The sequence below is a fragment of the Calidris pugnax genome, unplaced genomic scaffold, assembly GCF_001431845.1.
Source record: "Calidris pugnax isolate Ruff unplaced genomic scaffold, ASM143184v1 scaffold82, whole genome shotgun sequence".
Classification (NCBI taxonomy): Eukaryota; Metazoa; Chordata; class Aves; order Charadriiformes; family Scolopacidae; genus Calidris; species Calidris pugnax.
The window spans coordinates 4251313-4272528 of record NW_015090833.1 but is presented as its reverse complement, the minus strand read 5'-3'; the positions used below and the strand labels follow the sequence as shown (position 1 = coordinate 4272528).

The window sequence follows — 21216 nt, the reverse complement described above, 5'->3', positions numbered from 1 at the left end:
CTAGTCCTAGGAAAGAGGTGGACCAGGGATGCAACCTTCTCCTGCATCCCTCCCCGCCTCCATCATCCCAGGGACCCCCCACTCATACAGCAGCCAGGGCAGGGATGACATGGACCCTGCCCTGCACCCCTGTGGCTTGTGGCCAGTGCCACGACAGCAATGCCCACGGGCCACTGCCGGCGTCAGCCCAGGACCTCCATCAAGCAAGCAATTAAATCACGTGGAGTTCATCCGTACTTTAAAATAAGCTTTATTTAGATCTTTTATAATTTTATATTTGCATCCATGCCTTCAAGGATTCTCCCCCACTCACGTGGGGAAAAGTTAAATCTAATGTTACCCATAATTCATATGCTATTTATCGAAGTTCTCTTTTAAATAAATCATCCTCTTAGTAATTTTTAGAATTATTTCCTAATTTACAAAAAAGCTGAAATGCAAAGGAAACTACTCGATAACAAGGAGATTGCTCATCTGTTCCGGTGGTTTATAGTTTAAATTATAAAAACACAAGGAGAACAAAAAAGAAAAACAAAACAAAAATACCCCCCAAAAAAACAACAAAAAAAAAGTATAAAAATGCTTCTCTGCAGAGAAAAGTGCCACGGGGCAAACCCTGCCCCCCGTGGCCTCTCTGCATCATCCCGTTAGCAGGAATACACAGCGCAAGGGCATCAGCGGTTTAGTTCGGTGATTTAAGACAAAATACCCCCTTTTTTTTTCAACCAAGGGCGCGCGGATGGGAATTAAGAAAAATAATACACTATTATAGCGTCATTAAATAAATCTTAATACATTTTTAAGAGCTTAAAATTATATCGTAAGCATTAAAGCATAAGGTACTTATCTTGGCATAAGCAGAGCGCAATGCGTGTTAGTGGAGAGGGGAAGTGGCCGCCGCGCTGCGGGGTGGTGGTTTTGGGGCATTTTCCAGGGGATTTGGAAGCACAAGCTCCACCTGTGCTTAAAAATCACCCCGGCGCCAGAAAAACCTCCCCGATGGGGCCTCGTACCGATTTCCCCCCCCCCGATGGCAATAACACCCCGAAGACGGGCAGCCCCAGAGGGGGCGACGTGTTGGGATATGGGGATATTTTGGGATATTGCCTTTCCCCTCCTCCCAGCTCATACCGGATCCCCCAAATTTTACTCAAAGGATCAGCCCCCCCAAATGCGGGGAGGGGAAAAAACACAGGCAAAGCTCCCCCCGCAAGCTTCCCCCCCACCCCTCCGCCCTGACTGATTTCCCGGCGCATATTTAGGTTTGAGTTTTCCAAGGCATTAAGTGCTCCTGGGGCATCTCGAGCCCAGGGAGGGGGGGGTCCACGGCTCCAGCTCCCCCCAGCCTCCCCGGCAGCAGCTTCCCAGGACAGTACAGTACAAACACACCCTTCCTCCTCCCAACCCCATCCCAACCGACATGGAAAAATATAAAAATCCCAAAAAACTTCTGCAATAATTTAGTTAGAATAGCTCCTCTGGGTTTGTGCAAATAAATTAAAAACAACTAAAAAGGAAAAACGTTAAAACACTTATTTCCAGACCGGCAGGCGGTAACAACCAGCCCATGTCGCCTCCGCGGGATTCGGTCAGGAAGACATCACAGCAAATGAGATAATTTTTTTTCTTCTTTTTTTTTTTTTTTCTTGGTGTGTGTGTGTGTTTTCTCTCTTAAGGTCCCTCAGCTGGGCAGGTCCTTGGTCCCCGAGCGAGGACGTCCCACGGGCTGGGCTCCGGAAAACAGCGGGTTTCAGACAAGAGACGTCACAAAAAGCACAAAGTGCACAATATTTCTGTTATTTACAGAGACACAGCAGTCCTTCAAGTTTCAAGTTTCATCAAAAGAAGGAAGAAATAAGAAAACGACGACGAAGAAAAAAAAAACCACCAACAACAAAAAAAACCCCAACCCAAACCGACCAACTGAAGTGACAACAAAGGAGTTACCGGAATGGGGAAAATAAAAACAAACACAAAAAAAGGGGAAAAAACTGAAGTTACAACACAGCTGCATGGCTCCCAAGACGACAGGTAACACGTCCACAGGCGGGGCCGGGGGGGGGTATGTACATCAGCGACGGTGGGGCCGGGGAGAGGCTCCCGGCGCTCGCCCAGCGCTGGGGGGGGTCACCAGTCCGCATCCTCCTCGATGTAGTAGTCGGGGGCCGTACCGTCAAAAAGGCCAGGGTCGAGGGACTTGCGCTGCTTTCCCCGGGCAAACACCCTGGAGATGGAGCCGAAACCCATCTTCTCTTTCTTCTTTTTCCGTTTCTGGTCTTCCAGGTCTTCTAGAGACTGCGTGGCGGGAAGAAGAAAGGGGTTTGGCCACCAGATTCTTCATCCACCAGGTGGTGTCCACCCACCCATAACCCAACCCCCACCAGGGATGAGGGACAACAGGGCCCACGTCCCAAAAAAAATACTCGGGTCCAACTCCAAAGCAATGTTAAGATCCTGAACCAAAAGAAGAATATATTCCTGAAATACAGGTGGTGGAATTTCCAGGGAAATTGGGCCCTTTCTCCACATTTCTGGGAGTTTGGCTTCTTAATTCAATTGGTTCAGGGTTGTAAGATCAGAGCAAGGCTGTGTCCATGGCTTACAAAAAATACCCAACATTTTAGGGTCAAACACAGCAGAATAACCTGATCTAGGCTCGGCCTTACAAAAAAAAATCAAAATAAAGACCATGATGGGCCCAGCACAGCAACCACCTATGGCACTACCTGGATTTTGGGGCAAATCATGCAATCTGAGACATCCCAGGCTTACAATTCAGGATGGCTTCTGCTCTTTTTTTTTAATAAAAAACCCAAATCAATGTCCCTGAGCCCTCCCAAATCATGGACTAGCACAAGACCGGGTCTCACGAGCAGGATTTAAACAGGGCTTTGTGCCCTACCTGTACAATGGGGTTGTGCAAGTTCTTCTGTACCGGTCCAGGACTGTCTCCCTGTGGCAGAAAGAGATGGATTCAATTTCACCAGCCCCAACCCAGCCTGGGACCCCCCCCACCAATTCCCAGTAAAAACCAGTTTATTCTGGCAGCTGAATTGCTGTGGGGCTAGGATAACCCAGGAAAGCAGCTTTCCAGGTCAGCAAACCTCCAACCCATACACCACCTCAAAAAACCCACAGTTTTTGGAAATGGAGGACCTGCAGCATCCCCAAAGTTTGTCCCCACGCCGGCAGGACCCCCCTGCAGTGGGGAAGCAAGCCCTCCCGCCCTGCCCCCCACCATTACAGAGTGCCTTACGTTGCAGAGAGAGTGCGTTCGATGCCGGGGCGAGTTGATGTCGCTCGGCGTAGACGACCGGTCGCCCTCGGCCGCGGAGGCGTCGGAGATGATGGACGGCTGCCGGGAATGACAGGGACTCACTCTGACCGCTGGAAGGGAAGACGGGAAGATCAGGGAGTTAACATCATGCCACCAAACCTGACCCCACACACTTCCAAAACCCCCATTTTTGGGACGTTTTGCCCATTTTTTTTCCCCCTCTATGGGGGAATAAGGCAGCTCCCCAACAAGGGTTTGACCCCACACCTCGAACATAGAGTCATAGAATGGTTTGGGATGGAAGGGACCCTAAAGCCCACCCAGTCCCACCCCCTGCCCTGGGCAGGAACACCTCCCACCAGACCACATTGCTCCAAGCCCCCTCCAACCTGGCCTTGAACCCCTCCAGGGATGGGGCAGCCACAGCTTCTCTGGGCAACCTGGGCCAGGCTCTCACCACCCTCACACCAAAGAAGTTCTTCCCCAGATCTCAGCTCAGTCTCTCCTCTTTCAGTGTCAATCCCTTCCCCCTCCTCTTATGGCTCCCCTCCCTGATCCAGAGTCCCTCCCCAGCTTTTCTGGAGCCCCTTTAGGGACTGGAAGGGGCTCTGAGGTCTCTCCAGAGCCTTCTCCAGGCTGAATCCCCCAACTCTCTCAGCCTGTCCTCACAGCAGAGGGGTTCGAACCCCTTGCAGCATCCTTGTGGCCTCCTCTGGACCCATTCTCCAACAGGTCCATATCCTTCCTGTGCTGAGGACTCCAGAACTGGACACAGTGCTCCAGGTGGGGTCTCACCAGAGTGGAGCAGATGGATTGAAACACCTCCCTGGACCTGCTGATTCATGGCAGGGGGGGCTCACCTTGCCGGTCGGCCGAGTGCTGGGGGTGGGAGTGGTAGAGAGTCTGCTGGCTCTGCCGGATGGCGGCCGTCAGTGGGAGGTCAGCCTGCATCACCCATTCCTGGTTGCCGTTCAGCACCGTCTCCCCCGGCATGGCCAAGGAGTGGCGCTTGGGGACGTCCTTGGTCAGTGTGGCCAGGGACTGCTTGGCCTGGGGAAGGACATCGAGGGTGGTGGTGATGGGTAAGGAAAAAACATATGAACATCTCCCAGAGCAGCGGAACCATCAGCAACACACTGCAACAAAACCACCCTCCCCTTTGCAATTAAAAAAACCCCAAATTTTGTCGCTCCCTGCACTGAAAATATTCAGCTCGTTTTAGCGATGGATTATTTTTTCCAGCCAATGTTGCAATAATGCAACAACGGCAGCAAACACACGCGTGCAACAACTGCAACGAACGCTTAAATGCGGTATTGCAATAAATATTGAACAGCAGGGGCACAGGGCTGGCCCCAGAGTCGTGCCCACTGCCTTCTGCAGCTCACCATGGCCAGCTCGGCCTCCAGCTCCTTCATGCGGTTGTCTTTCAGGTCCAGCTGGGAGCGCAGGGCACTGGCATGGTCCGTCGCCTCCTTGGCTTGTCGCCGCAGCTCCCACTTCTCCCTCTCCAGGAGGTCCTTCTCCTTCGCCAGGGCTTTCACCGCGTCCTCACTCTCCTGCCAGGACAGGGCAGCCGTCAGGAAGGGGAAAACCTTTTGCCCATGGGTTTTCTGTGTGCCCATGGGATTTCCATGTCCAGGAAGGGGAAACCCATGTGACAGGAAAGACCTCTCTGCCATAAACCCCTCAGCAGCCACCCGACTGCAAGTGGCACCTTTGGGTGTCACTCTTAAGAGCCCTGTGCTGGCAGGGAGATGGAGGATATGGCCAGTCCCCTGAAAAGGGATGCCCACTGTGCAACCTGCTTAAAATTACATTAAATTTCCCAGCTTTGTCTCACTGACCTGATTTCATGGGCTGGTTTGGGTTGGAAGGGACCTTAAAGACCATCCAGTCCCACCTCCCTGCCCTTGGCAGGGACACCTCCCACCAGACCAGGTTGCTCAAAGCCCCATCCAACCTGGTCTTGATTCCTCCGGTATCTCTTTATCCTTAACCTGCTGCAGTCATAGAATCATATGGGGTTGGAAGGGACCTCCAGAGATCACCCAGTCCAAGCCCCTGCCAAAGCAGGTCCACCCACAGCAGGTTGCACAGGAACTTGTCCAGGCGGGTTTTGAATGTTTCCAAAGAAGGAGACTCCACCACCTCTCTGGGCAGCCTGTTCCAGGGCTCTACCACTCTCACAGTAAAGAAGTTCCTCCTCATGTTTAGGTGGAACTTATACTCAAGTTTGTGCCCATTTTCTCTTGTCCTGTCCCTGGGCACCACTGAAAAAAGACTGGCCCCATCCTCCTGGCACCCTCCCTTTAAGTATTTGTAAGCATTGATTAGATCTCCCTAAGTCTTCTCTTCTCAAGACTAAAAAGACCCAAGTCTCTCAGCCTCTCCTCACAGGAGAGATGCTCCAGGCCCTTAATCATCTTTGTAGCCCTTTTCTGTACCCTCTCCAGCAGTTCCCTGTCCTTCTTGAACTAGGGGGGCCATAACTGGTCCCAGTGCTCCAGATGGGGCCTCACCAGGACAGAGCAGAGGGGCAGGATAACCTCCCTCAACCTGCTGGCCACGCTCATCTTGATGCACCCCAGGATGCCATTGGCCTTCTTGGCCATCAGGGCACATTGCTGGCTCACGGGCATCCTGTTGCCCACCAGGACTCCCAGGTCTTTCTCCTCAGAGCTGCTCTCCAGCAGGTCAACCCCAACCTGTACTGGTGCTTGGGTTTATTCCTCCCGAAGTGCAGCACCCTGCACTTGCCCTTGTTAAATTTCATTAGGTTTCTCTCTGCTTAACTCTCCAGCCTGTCCAGGTCTCGCTGGATGGCAGCACAGCCTTCTGGGGTGTCAGCCACCCCTCCCAGTTTCGTGTCATCAGCAAACTTGCTGAGGGTACATTCCATCCCTTCGTCCAGGTCATTGGTACGTCCAGCCCTTGTAAGAGCTTTCGTGAGCTTATTACCAGATTGCATCCCAGGTTTGTCACTCACGTTGCTGCCAGCCCCTGCAGTGCCCCAAGACCCCGGGTGCTGGGCTCCCACACTCACTTTCCTGTGCTGCTCGTAGTTGCGGATGAAGTCGCGGAGCTGCTCCTCACGGCTCTCCAGCGTGGCATACAACTGCTGCATCTGGCTCACCAGGTCCGTCTTCTCCGACTTCAAGCGCTTGCGGTCGGCTTTCATGGCTGGGGGGAGAGAAGACGGCTCAAGCATGGCAACCCCCTTGCCTCCATCTCTTTTTATTTTTCGAGAATGAAGTACCAAAATGACAACCCCAGGGGCTGGGTTGGGAGTAAATGCCCAATTCACTCCCATTGCTGCATCCCCCAAAATACCCAGTGCATCTCCACATCATCGCCCGCCCTCCACGGAGCAGCTCAGCCCCTGCAAAAGGAGATTTGGGAGCAAAGCTACTGCCGCGGCCTTGGGACCTGGCACAGGAAAAACCTGCTCCTCCCTTTCCAGGATAAATAAACCACAACCGGCTTTATTTTTAGCAGCAGGGTGGATTCCTGCAGTGCTCCCACCAGCCCAGGGCACGGCTCACCCCAGCGTCCCCCCTTCCAGCTCAACAATGCTGTATGGGGATGAGGGGAGGAGAGCTGAGGGGTTGGGGGGACCACAGGATGCAAGATGAAACCAGGATCTTCATGTTTTCCCTCTCCCATGCCCCAGCAAGGGATGCTGGCTGAGTACCAACACAGGGACAGATTGCTGGAAGCATGGTAAAACCAGGGAGAATTACAGAAATATGGTGTAGCACAAGGGACTTCAGAAATTTCTGCTTTTTAAGTGCTTTGCCCAGCCTTGAGCCTGGTCCTTGGCATTGCTGCAGAAACGTTCTGCGGGTCCCTGCTCCAGATACACCCCACCAATCCAAAATCATACCTGATTTAGGCATCCAAATACAAATATTGCTTTTTCATCATAGGAAGGACTTGGCATACTTTTCTGCCCTGAGGAAGCGCCGCTCTCGAGGGAGCCCCCACGATGCTCCCCGCACTTGCGGCACTGCAAAAAGTGCAGCCCTACAAGTCATTCCTCTGTATGAAAATAAAAACCACCCCAAACCCCACCCCCCTCATAAAGCCATCAAGAGCTGTCTATATTACAAAAGCCACTAGAAGACTGTAGCACCCTCCCAAGTGGGACTCATCTCCATGCACACTCACAGGTCCAACCTATTTCTATTAAATCAGACAATCCACAAGGAGTGTTTCAGCCCACGCTGCTTTTCCTAATAATCTAATAATGGGGTATTCACCCAGCACCACACATAATGTACCACCGTAATACACTGAAATAGCCCCCAAAAGAGGAGCAGCACCTCTGCTCAGCCAACTTTATAGAATTCGTTTCAATCACCCTCCGCGTCCCAGCCGAGCTCGTTACAACAACTGGTTCGAGGAGAGATTTACTCGGGTAGGAACTTATTTCTGTGCACAGATATTTCCATATGTCCGTGCTGGGAAGATGCAGAATCAAACAAGGAGTTGGGATGGAGCCAGTGAGGAAGGGAGAGGGCTTGCAGGTTGGGGGATAAAAAGGTTAAGGAAAAAAATCAGACCAAACAGAGAGAGATATTTGGGACAACAGAGATTTTTATCTCTTAAACACCAGGAGACGAAACTCTTTGGACCAACAACTCTGCCATTAAGCACCGCAGGTAAATCAAAACCCAGAAAAACAACAAACCAGGTAAGAAATGCCACCATGATTCACGTGGAAGGGGAACTGGGACAACTCAGCCCCTTTCAACACTGAATCAGAGACCCAAACTGCTGCTAAATCGTGTAGGTATTTGACTAAGAGCAATAGTGAACAGTGTGCCTTAAACTCTTTTTGAAAAAGATTGCCTAAGACCTTATGACCCCTTTGAGCTCATCTGTTATTTAGAGATAGGAATTAATGGATACAATTATAAATGTCCTGAGACCTTATAACCTCTTAAGCTTATCTATGAGCTAGAAACAGAAATTAGCAGAGACAGTTACAAACGTGTTATTAAGTAAAGTTAGTTTAGCATGTCAGGTAGGGAGAAGAGAAGAGAATCTATCATCACAGAACCAGAAAGAACCAATTTGAAGTGGTGCAAGCTGCCAAGTTTGCAAAACAAGGGACACAACGACCCAAGTTCATCTAGAAGAAAACTGATGAAGGGGAAGATGCGACCATGAAGTCAACGATCACCAGAGTGGCTGCAATTACTAATAAAGGACGCTCGATGGCAGCAAAGACGGCAAAATAACCTGTAATGTCATTATGTAGTTCCAGGTAGGCATGCTAATGTTAACCATTTTGTGGAAAAACCACAAGTATGTCAAAGCTCATGCAAATATTAACCCTTTGAAATCGCTGCTGGGTGGGAGCATCTCAAGGAAAATCCAGGTGCCACCCCAGCGCTGCAATAAGGAATACCTGCTTAATAGTCATGTTGGCTACTGAGTCCAGTTCTTTGTTTCAACCCTTGGACTTTCCTTACTTTTTTTCCAGCTTGGGAAATTACTACAGAAACCTTCTAAAAATGACCTTCGCAGGCAGGGTTGGTCTCAGCCCCATCCCTGTAGGATAACGCACTGCTGAAAACCCCTCTACTTTTAAGCCCTTGAACACTTTGTGACACACACACACACACATATATATATTTATTTTCCTCAAGGATACTGAGAGACTCTTATAAAAGTTTAAATGGCGGTGACTCTCTGATGCTGGAGGTGACAAAAGGCTCCTAAGGAATTTAATTAAATAGCGGGTCCCCTGTAGCATACAACCTGCTCTAATTAGTGGGAGCGTTCAGGGTCCTTAAAGATTTAGGGAAAAGACTTCATCCCTTGCCAAAACAAAATACAAAACGCTCAGAAGTACTATTAGGAGAAGAGTTCTGCCACCTCCCAAGGTGGAATCTTTACCAATATTCATACCAACCACTATACACTGCAGAAAGATGATGGACTTGGGTTATTAGAAGAGTGGTTTTCTTCCTATTATCTCAATAGGACAATTTACCACTTGTTTCAGTTCATATTTGAGAGATTTGCTCAAATTAATGCACTTTTTTGCCTCCTCTATTACCACCCGCTCTCCCGCCTCCAAAACCGATTAGCTCCTAAGCTTAAAGAAGATTTATCAGTCATTTGAGAACTTCATTCCAAACCCAATTAATAGGAAATTAATTGAAAGAGGCAGGAGAAAAAAAAAAAAAGTTATGCAGAAGTGAGCAGTTGGGGCTGCCAGCAATTCCTGGACCACGCACCGCACACTGCGGTGGCTTAATAAGTCCTTAGCAAACAAGCCTGGCTAATTACTCAGTGAGGGAAAACAGGCCTGTGCAATCCACGGCGCGACAGCAGCGGCGGCCAAGGAGGAATAAAGTAGGTTTTCACTGGCCATCGGGGCCATGCGAGGAGGTAAACTGGCTTTTTTTCTTTATTCTGATGATCCATGACTGGGTTTCTGTATCACAACCTCCCCCCAGAATATCCAAATAAACTCTCCCACAGCTCGTCTGCACTGTGGGCTCTGGCAAAACCTCTGACCTGTTTGGAAACCCAGGACAGCACAAGAAGCAAGAAATCCTAAACCCATACTGTGAGCAGGAAGTATTTCTCTCACACAGCTTATCTGCATTATTTATTTTCCCCTCTGACCCAAAGGCCATAGCAGAAGGAGAGGGGGAACCCACCAGCCCCCCTCGGGCTTGGCACCATGTAGCGATGGCAAGAATGGGTTGGGATCGGTGGTGTGACCCCCCCCCAGCTCTCACTGTCATCCCCCACATCTCCACCTGCACCATTAATCCTGCACGAGGTCAGCTTGCGCTCCCATTACTTGAGTTTCCACCTCCTGCCACATGATCTGTCCCCCGAGCATTGCTCCTTCGGAAGGAGGATGATGGACACAGAGCACTAATGGGACCCGCTCCGCACCGGGCTCCTCTCAGCCAAAACTATTAAAAAATCCCTCCCCAGCACCTTCTGTTCCCAGCTTTACCTAACGAGCGGACATCTAATTGCTCCAACACACCAACCTGAGGGACAGCAGCACGGAAACCTCCCAGTGGTGCCACCACTGAAAGTGCCACCACCCCCAGGCCCCTGTGTGGCCTCAAGCATCTAACAACTTCTGGATAAAAATTAGCTACCTCGTGCTAAACCCAGGCATCTTCCCCCCCTAAATTGTGGGCTGTAAGTACCATCCCCCACTTCCAAAGTAATAATAACGAATGAAAATGAGGTGGTGGCAGTCGCGCCGTCTCACCCAGGTTTGCTTGGAGGGCATACAGATAATTAGTTTGACTACCATGGTAATGTGATGTTAGATGAAAAATTATTTACTTTTGGATCATAGAAATAGCAGCTCTGCCTGGCGTCCCCCTCCTGGGATGGAGTAGCAGAGCCCAAACTCCAGCCAGGACACTGGCAGTGGACACAGCCCACCTTTGACCCCCTCCCTATGACTCCCATCTGCTTGCGAGTACTTCTCATGCCTGGTACAATGTTATTTTTCATGCCAGGAACAGAATCAGAGCTGACTTTATCACTTATGGAATAATATACTTATTTTTTAACACTGGAAAAGGCATCCTTGGGGGCACTGCTCAAGCCTCAGCGATGCCCTGCCCAAGAGCGACGCGTAAATCCATCCTGTCCCATTAACATTCTCCTGATTCTCCGTCCCTACCATGAAATTCAATATTGTCACCATGACTAACCCATAAAATCGGTCGGCCCTGCGTGAGAACTGCAGCGCCGCTCCTCGCTTTGTGATTAAATCGGTGCATGCTCCCCCGGCACAGCTGTCGCCATCTGCGGAGAAGATCTTGTCATTGAAGATGTCAACGTTACGCCGTGTTTGGCAAAGCCAGCACTTGCTCCTGGGGGTGTGGAGGTTCAGGGCAGGCAGGAAATTGGAGCATAATGTCAAATTTCAGAGAATAATTAGAGGAGGTATTCGCCTCAGAGGAATTTACCTGGAAACACCCCGCTCCGAGGCCAAGAGGTTTCCAAATCAGACTCTCAGTGGTCCACAAGGTGGTCAATGACTTCTGCGGTGATTTTATAGTGGGTTTCTGTACAGAGCCCCATATCTCTTAGGTGGAGAGGGTTTCCTCAGTTGGGTCCATGGTTGGGACACCCATCTTCTGGGACATCCATCCACCGGGAATCCCCATCTTCTGAGACATCCATCCACCAAGAATCCGCACCTTCTGGGAAGTCCATCTGCCAGGACGCCCCATCTTCTGGGAGGCCCACCCACTGGGACACCCCATCTTTCTGGGATGTCCACCTGCCAGGATGCCCCATCTTTCTGGGAGGCCCATCCACCTAGACACCCTTCTTCTGGGACATCCATCCACCCATTTCTTTGCTACCCACCCCCTTGCTGCACCTCAGGGGTGCTGAGGGTTTCTGCAGGAGGCTTGTCCCAGCACAAGTGCCATCCCAGGGGATCTCAGCTCCGAGCCACAGGTTTGGGAGGGGAGACCAGCCCATAACACGTTTGTGGAGCAGACATGAAGTCAGTTCATTCCTTCCCCAGCAGTGGGAAAAGCTAGCCCAAGGTCTCCAGCTTGGCACTCGAAGAGGAAACAAAGCAGGTTTGCTCTCTGCATGATAACCCCGCAGGCGAGCTCCAGCATATCGGATAAACCTTCCCAGGAACGGGGTTTCTGCCATTAGCCCACATGCTCACGGATGTCACCCGGCCAAGAGGCTCCTCGAGTCCCCCAGGCACTTGGGCACGGCCCCTGCCCGCAGCAGGACGCAGCAGTAATAAAGCTGTCTGCAACTTCTCCTGTGGGAGAATTCTGCATCAGAAACCCATGCCACATCCATCCCTCTCCAGCCAGGGAAAATACAGCTGCGTTAACACTAAGCACAACCCCGAGTCCCAGCAAAGGAGGAGAGGACCATAGGATGTAGCCCAACAGGATTTCATTTGGACGTTAACTGATTAAAATAAAAGTGCAAGAGATTAATTAACCCAGAAAAAAGGAGTAATAAGGATGCAAAAAGCACCCGCTGCCAGGGATACAGGAACTGCTTGAGTTACTCCTGCAGAGCATCCTGTGCCACTCCAGATCCCCGCTCCCTCCCTCTGCAGCAGGGGCTTGTTAGCACGATGCTGCATGTGCTTATCGCTGGCTTCACGCCGTGCTAAATGCTGTCGGAAAGGGCTGGAAATGCATTGCCAAGGAGGGACGATGCACCCATCCTCCGCCACCCAAACCATCACAAACCAAACCCAACCCTACGCTGCCGAGCAAAACGAAGGCTGTTAAAACTGCTGGAGCCCCCAAAAGCAAACCCCACCATCAAACCCTTGCCGCTTCCCTCCGCATTAAGGCCCAGGCAGCCCATATCTATAACCAGCTGCATCACGCTTCCAGGCTCAGTGCCAGCAACAACGACAGATTTCCATATAATTTATCCGCTAATGACATTACACACGACCCAGCGTGGGTCGGATGCTGCTGCAGCTGATGCTGCCAAGTGCAGGGCACCCTTCAGCAAGGACCACAGGGGCTGTGCAGCGACGCACGCTGAGAGGTGGGCTTGGGAGATGCTCTCTGGCTGCAGGGATGCCACCAACACCAAACCCAAAGAGCACATCCAGGTTTTCCCAAGCTCCTTGCACTGCCTTATCCTGCAGCTCCTTAATTTCCCCACATGCCTCCAGCAGCCAATCCATTTCTCCTGGCAGAGCCATTCAACCAAGTGCAGTCACTGCCATTTTTCCTCCCCCTTTGGCTACGTTTCTCTATGGACAATTTTTCACAGAAAGGAAAAAAGGAGGCTTTTTTTCCTCCCCTTCCAGCTGTTGATCCCGTTTCCACATCACCCATCTCCGTATCCGCTGCCCAGCACCGCCAGCCCAGCTCCCAGGGCCGGATCCAGCACAGTGTGCGTTTCCAAATCACACAAAAGCTTTCCAATACTGCAGAGCGGAGGGAAAAGAAGCATGGGTTTTAAAAGGCTTCTTGCTACATGCCTTTCCAAGTGCAAGCTGAGATTCCCTCTTCCTAGCCATCACACCTGCAGAGAAGTCCTGGAAAACCAATGCCAGCGGCTCATATAGCAGCCACTAAAAGCCCAATAAAAAACTAACATTATATTCCTTAAATACTTATGATCATTCTCAAGCCAAACTCATTTATTTCTACTATACTCCACAGAAGTGCATATGACCTCGCTGCAGCTTCTTAGATGACTTACTATTCTTATTTTTTAATTCTGCAAATAGTCTTAAAAATAGTTCTGCTCTACCATATTTTGCATTTATCAGCGCTTCCTCCTCCCTGTCTGCACAGAGCAAATATACTCTAATTAAGGTTTTTCTTCTCCAATTACGGTTTTATAAACCCAGAGCATTTCCTGCTGCCAGAGGCTGCACCGGGTGGCACCAAGGGAGGGGGGAAGATTTGGAAGATATTTTGGCTGTTAATAAATTATAGGGATGCTTTTGCAAATCAGAATGTGATAAAATTAAAAGCACCTGGATTGGGGTAGTTTTTCCTTGTTCTTTTCCCCAAATCGCCCACCCAAATACAGCCTCAGCCCGATTCTCTGCCCTCCTGGGGCATCTCAGCATCCTGGATGGGGGGAGACGTGGTGGGATGGGGGTCTCACCCCCGCCCCCTCACAGCCACTCAGCCTCTGAGCCTGAGAACTTTTGACAGCCTCTCCTCGTAATCCGCAAATGCAAGCTGACAAGTGGAAGTTACACCCGGTATGTTGGGGATTTGAGATGATATTTAGAGCCGCGGCACTGCCAGGGTTTGACGGGCAAAAGCTTTCCCCTGCCCAGGATCATCCCCCTGCTCCGGCCCACACAGCGTCCTGCCAAGATTTATTGCCGCCTCAGTTTGGGGGGGAGAAGAAAGCTGCATTATTGCATTTCAACCTGCAAATCCCAGTCCCAGGAGGAAGAACCTGGCCCTGACCACTGTGGGAAAACACCCAAATCACTGCAAGAGGAGAGGAGGAGACCCTGCACACCGCCTGGAGACCCTACACTCCGCCTGGAGTCCCTCCACACCGCCTGGAGACCCTACACTCCGCCTGGAGTCCCTCCACACCGCCTGGAGACCCTACACTCCGCCTGGAGTCCCTCCACACCGCCTGGAGACCCTACACTCCGCCTGGAGTCCCTCCACACCGCCTGGAGACCCTACACTCCGCCTGGAGTCCCTCCACACCGCCTGGAGACCCTACACTCCGCCTGGAGTCCCTCCACACCGCCTGGAGACCCTGCAACACTGCATGGAGAACCTGCACATCCCCTGGAGACCCTGCACGACGCCTGGAGACCCTGCACCTTCCCTGGAGACCCTGCAACACCGCCTGGAGACCCAGCCTCTGCCTTCTGCAGTGCTCCTGATAACTCATGTGGGATAAGGAAAACTGCACTCACCAGGAAACTTGCCGTTTCCCTCCTAAAAGAGTGTGAGGGGCTCAAATCCAACCTGCCCCCACCTCGCAAACCTTCCCAGCTGCATTTCAGCTGCTCTCTTGGCTCTGCTCTCTAGCCAGCCATGGAGGAATTAACTCTGCGATGCTGCAAACGCCTCCCACACCCCATTTCCCACCCTGGTCTGTCCCGGCACTGCATCTCTGGGGCAGGATGGGTGGGTCCCAGGAAGCACTGCCCTCCCATCAACCCCCCCGCCACCATACACACTGCACAGTCCAGATAGAAGGGACAGCTTTTCTTCTATTTTTTAGCTAAATTATTGAATGTTTTGGTGTCCTAGTTCATGAGAAAAGAGGGACGCGCAGCCCTTACCCTGCAGAGCCTCCTTGGCGCGGGCCAGCTCCTGCTCCTTCTGGGCTAGTTGCACCTTCAGCTCAGTGGCCGAGAGGACCTCCGGTGACTTGCTGCCGTGCGTCTCCTCCAGGTCCTTCGTCAGCATTTCCTTCATTTGCCGGAGCAGGTGGACCTCCTCCTGCAGCTGGGCCACCTCCTCCCGGAGCAGCGCTGGAGGAAGAGGAGACACAATGCGAGGAAGTCAGCGACGGCTCCTGGCATGGCCCCGCTGCAAACTCAAAACCCTGGGGGGAAATACTGCTGGGGGACCCCCCCTCTCCACTTTCAAACCTGTTTTGTACAGCCCAAAACCTGTAGTGGTCCCCACCACCACCCCCGGAACGGAGGAGGAGGAGGGAGGGACATGATGGGGAGAGCGCCACCCCCTGGGTATTAGTTATTGGGTTTGGCATTAAAAAAATTTTAAAAATATATAAAATAATAAAAATAAATTAATAAAAAATAAATAACGATAAGGAATGGTAATAATAAACCAAGAACCACCTTCCCATCCCGCTGGCTGCTCGTATGGCCAGTGTCCAGCTCCACTGTGCCCCATACGATGCGCTCTGGGCTCTGCCTCCAGCCACCCATGTGTTCAGGGCGTACTCAACAACATTCAACCAAACCCCTCTGAGACCAGAAAGGGGAAAATGACGCTTTCACACCTGCAGACTCACATCTTTAATTTTCCAGATTTACACCCAGTGACTGCTACACCCCCCGAAACAGCTGGATCGCAGGAGCATCCCCCAACCCAGGTTCCCCTCTGCGGCAGGCACCAGGGAAGCTCCAGCAACCTTGTTTTCTACAGCTGCTGAGCCCAATAAAGTGTTTTTCTGCTATTTCCACGTTGCACCCATCGCCCTCATCTCCCCTCTTCCTACAATATACTTTTTTGCCATGCACACACCACTGCAATCCTCCATACAAGCCAGATATCACAATAAAAAATGATCATAAATGATCACGAATGTCAAAAATGACAACATATGAAGTTTGATTTTGCTTTTCCTCCCTGCTTTGAGAACATGCAGAGTAAAGCCCTTGCTCAAGCCAAAGGGGATTATTGATTTATTGGGTTTGCACCATAGACACGGGGAGAAAAGAATAAATCCCTCGGCACGCACGTCACAGTTACCGGAAAAATAAAATAGAAATAAAAAAATAAATGCCCCTTCTCCAAACTACTGTGCTTGGGTCCTTTCCCAACCATCACCGAGCATCAGCCCAGCCTGTGGGACAGTGGCTGGGCAGGAAATATAGGGGGTTTTCCCCTTATTTTTGCTAAGGCTCCCCCTCCAATGTGCTGGACTGTTTCCTTTCCGCCCCACTCTGGAGGCGCGGAGGGGAGGTGACGCTGGCGGTGGGACAGGGAGAGGCGGCTCCGGCCAGCAGCTGCGCCAGGAAGGCATAAAATCTGGTTTGCATACTTTAAATGCTTCCCGTAGGAAAACTGGCAAGGCCCCATTCTGTAAATTATTTAGCAATAAAGTCACTAACAAGGAACAGTCGAGCTCTGGGGGCTCGGCTGAGGATTTCAGCACAGTCCAATGTGGTTTTTTCTTGAAATCTGGGTGAAAAAGCAAGAACCCAGAGGCGGCTGAGGCCAAAAGCATCTTCCCCGGGGGCTGCAGAAATGCAGCGTTTCCTCTCCAGCCTCTGGGAACGCAGGGGAGGATGAGAGGGACACATCTATATTGTAATATTTAGCAGACAAAACCCACCCAGCGCCTTCCCCGGCCACAGAAAGCACCACACAACCCCCCATAAAACACCCGTGGCTGCCACTAATGGCTCGTTTTTATTCTCCAACCCCCCCCCCCTCCCCCCCAACTGATAATTCATTTCCACTTTTCAAAACAAGCCACTTCGCCCAGATGAGGCAAATGTTCCCTGGGCAAATGATTAACCAGAGAAGGAGGATCCAGGCAGGGCAGTTTGTACAAGGGAGACCCATCCCAAGGGATTTCTGCAAATTGCAGCGGCTTTGGTGGGAAACGGAGAAAATCCACCGCTGGAGCAAGGGGACCTGGAGAGGGGAACAGAGCCCAAGGGCAGACAGTCCAAGGGGGGAATTCTGCTGGGGAGAATCCCGGAGAAGTCTTTTGGCATGTCCCAAAAAGCTGATTTGCAGTTGTTTCTGACAAAGTTCCTTCCCATCAAACGCTGCCCAACGCAGCTTCCCCGAAATCACACCATTTCCCTCTGGTTCCCGGTTAGAAAACAGTGAAAAAACTCAACAAGCATTCCTCCTCCGAAGCATGCAGCAAGGCAATTCAATCCCCAGCTTAGTACTCTAACTCCTGATACGGACAGAAACTACTAAAAGATTAAAATCCAAGATCTATAAGAAGCTATAGGTGCAATCTGGGAAGGAGCACGCAAGCACAGTGCTCCCCAAGCCACCAGCTGCAAGCCAAAACCTAGGGAAAAACCTGAATTATTGAACTCAGGATCAGCCAGATACCTGAGATTCTTGCTTTTATAGATATACAATTTAAGTATATATATACACACACACAAAAAATGGATTGGGCTTTGCAATATATATTTATTTTTGCAATATACATTTATTTTTGCAATACATACACTGCCAAGCACAATCCGTTTTTTGCATAGATACATATAAAAAAAAATTGCAAAGCACAATTCACACAGCCAAGGTTTAAGGGGGAAAAAAACCCAACTCTACACTTCTTGCTGGGCTCCAACAGCAGAAGACACGCCATGGGCTCTTTTAATACATGGCGAAGTGTTGCAGTCCTTGCTCTCTTCTCACCTCCCTCCTGAAGCTGCTGGTGATGCCTTCGCTGTAGAAATCAGTAATGGGCCTCCAGGCAAGTCAAACCCTCCGCGCTCTTCCCAGCAAGTTTTTCAAGGCTTTTCTGGGAAAGAAGCTGGAGTTTCAGGGAACCCATGGGGGCTACAGCATCTCCGGCTCTCCTCAATTTCCTTTGGAAACCACTAATGAGCAATTTCCTGCGTTATATCAAGCTCTTTATTAGCATCTGGACCAAAGCAGCCGTCCCATTCACTGCATTACACCTGTAATTATCCTCATTTGCATAGAGGATTTCTGGTATCTCCCCGGGCTCCCTTGTCCCATCACCACTCATCCACCAAAAATCACACCAAAGCAATTCTCACCCCCCAAAAAGTGATCTGTGCACCCCCCGCCCCCAGCACCGGAGCATCCACTCCCCATCTCTCTCCTCCAAATTTCCATCCCGTCTTAACCAGCGTCCCCAGCCCCAGCGGGTCCTAGGGAGAGAGCCCGTTTTATTTGCATAAATTGCATTAAGAGAACGACTCGGCTTGAAAGGACAATTTTAACTTCATTTTGAAACAGAGGAGGGAGAAAAACCCCGCTGCTCCGCCAAGTTTAAGCACCTAAATAAACGATGCAAGAAGCTCCATTTGCGAGGCAACTCTTAGCGACTGTTACAGAAAAAGTTCCAATAACAGGGAAAATAGGACCAATTATTCAGAAAATTCATTTCAGCCTCTATTTCTTCCACATACAGGCGGCTCGGCGGGGATTTCCATACACCTTCCCGTGAGCCATGCCTATATTTGAAGCCATAAAGGAGCTGTACGTGGCTTGAAGTCCCCCGAATGGGGAACAGGGCTCAGCATCCTGCATGAGGGGCTCCACACACCTCACAACACGATGCAAAAAATACAATATGGAGAACAGAATAATTAAAACTTTTTTTTTTTTTTGCGATATTAGGGTGCAAAGCTCAATTTGCTACTAGGAAACTGCCTCCCAAATGCAACAACCCTGACGCAAAAAGCATCCACAGCATATTTTCCCCAGCATTTTTGCCCCTTTTTATTTTTTCCTCCTATTTTTAACATCTTTTCTGGGGGGTTGTCTGCACACTGTAATTCCTGATCCCCCAGGGGGCAGGAACCATCACCCCGTGCAGATAAAGGCCCATCACACGCCAGCTCATTGCAGCCCATTCCAAATCTACCGCAAGTGGGCAGCGACGAAATTAATGCAATTTGAACATTTCCTGGACTAATTAATGAAAACTACCATTCCCTTCACACCAAAATAATTGGCTGTTAATTATATTTCAATTGATAGCATTAAACTTCCACAACACCGTCAGATTCTGCATCCTTTAAGTAATACAAGGTGTTAACAGATAATCTAAGTAAGGTGGTTTTTTTGGGTTTTTTATTATTCTTTTTTTTAATTGTGATGAAAACCTCCAGAGAGCATTTGGGGCTTAAGTTTCCACTCCTGCTCCTGCAAATCCCATCTTGGACCCCTCTGGGGATCGGATCCACCAGCCACGCAGCAGCAAAGCCTTTTACTGGCCTCGGAGCAGGCATCCATTTAAAAACATTCTTTTAAAAGCTTCCCCCCGCCCCGTAACTCAGCTGACACGATTGCTGTACACGCGTTTCTGTCTGCAGAGGGTACATATTAAAAATGAATGCAGCATAAACGACAAGGTTTATGTTGGCGGAATTAGTATCTAGGGTGAAAGCTGCATTTTGTGCTGCTTGTGCAAGTTTAGAAGCAAGATGGTTTTTGCTCTGCCGGGCACAAGTTGAGGGGTCTTTTTTATCCATGACAGCAGCAGCAGCGTATCAATAACTGGGGTGAAGAGTGGGCAGAAAGAAAAGCTTCACTTGTGGACTAAGAGCTTAAAATCAGCAGTGGATCAGCCCAAAAAGTGACTTCCCAGGCCCTGCACAATGATGAAAACAGGGGAAAAATAGTCCAAAATGGGAAAATGCAGTATTTCTGTGCTAGTGGCATCACCTAACAGCCCCTCATACACCGAGAGCATGGTGCAACCCTTCGTCCCTCCCCCTTCCTGCAAAGCTTTGGCTCAGAATAAATAGTTATATAAATAGATAAATATAATAGTTATATATAATATATATATTTATACATATTATATATATAAACACAAACATACATGTGCATACACCTCTGTCCCGGGATGGGGAACATAAGGGTCATAGGATAAAGGCCATTATTAGAAGAAAACAACGATTCAAGCACTAGGGATGAGCTGAACTAGTATTTTAAAGAGCGTCTCATCACCTTTGATCACTAAGTAGCTCCCCAGCTTGGGACCTTGGTTCTCCTGCTGAAAGGTTCAACCCAGCCCTCCACGCGACGTATGGTTTTCCCCTCTCAATACATCTCTGCAAGCAGGAATTGGGAGGAAAAGCAGAGATTTCCAAGCAGAGATTTCCCAGCAGAGGGCTGGGTGACAGCTGGGGACAGAGCAGAGGGACCAACCACTGCCATCCCCCAGGCGTGCAAACAGCCCGGCCTCTCCTGGGACACAGGTCACACTCAAGAAAACATTTGATTAGCCCAAAATTTGCAAGATGACCCAGTTACCCACACGGCTCAAGACCTCCCGGTGCAAAGCCAATATGTCCAACGGCATCTTGCCCAACATGCCCTTCCACACCTGGACACCACGATGGACCCAAGGCCCAGGCAACATCTCCTCATGGGGATAAACCCCAGGGCTCATAGCTCGTCCCTTTGCACCTTCAGCCAAGTCCCCAATGCCACCCATCCCACCTACACCCCTGGGCATGACCCCGGAGGAGCAGTGGGCCACCAATGCTCCCCCCTGGGTGAGGGGACAGGACATTGGGGACCCTCAGCTAATACAGTGAATTTGGCTCCGTACATCCATCTTTTGAAGATGGAAGCTTTAGGTTTCACCCCCTGCTACCGCTGTGATGCTGCGAGCGAGCGAGCCATCACGCCTGGGCACAGGTAGGGAAGCTCCTTGGCAAGTCCAGGTTCAAGGTTTCACCCAAGGAGCATAAATCCCCGCAAACAGCAATTTTGAGCATTTTCAGAGTTAGACGGTGGCTCAGCGCTCCCATACGGTCGCAGTCCTGGAATGGGACCCCTATTGCATACCCTGGGATGGGACCCCCGTTGCACACCCCGACCATGCACCACCAAACGGCGCTTGCACCCCCCTCGCGCGCAGCTGTGGGACAGGACACACATCACCCCCATGTCCCGGCACCCCCCACCCCCCCCCAAAAAAGGATTATTCCCAGCAAACCAAAGCCTGCTCGCTCAGCTCCCCTGGCCGCATGCTGGCGGGTATAAAGAAATAAAACCTGATAT

General features: G+C 50.5%; 1 protein-coding gene across 2 annotated transcripts in view; it reads right to left on the bottom strand.

The window, feature by feature from the left end:
• Positions 1–234: 234 nt before the first annotated feature.
• The window catches only part of LOC106887769 (kazrin), a 62533-nt gene continuing 41551 nt past the window's right edge, over positions 235–21216 (bottom strand). For both annotated transcript variants that reach the window (XM_014941492.1, XM_014941491.1), the window contains exons 2-8: positions 15060–15251; positions 6324–6460; positions 4666–4836; positions 4138–4327; positions 3257–3387; positions 2903–2953; positions 235–2295 (exon numbers count right to left, since the gene is read on the bottom strand). In XM_014941492.1, the coding sequence (XP_014796978.1) occupies positions 2128–2295; positions 2903–2953; positions 3257–3387; positions 4138–4327; positions 4666–4836; positions 6324–6460; positions 15060–15251 (1040 nt within the window). In that variant the 3' untranslated portion in view covers positions 235–2127. The remainder of the gene's footprint in view (positions 2296–2902; positions 2954–3256; positions 3388–4137; positions 4328–4665; positions 4837–6323; positions 6461–15059; positions 15252–21216) is intronic.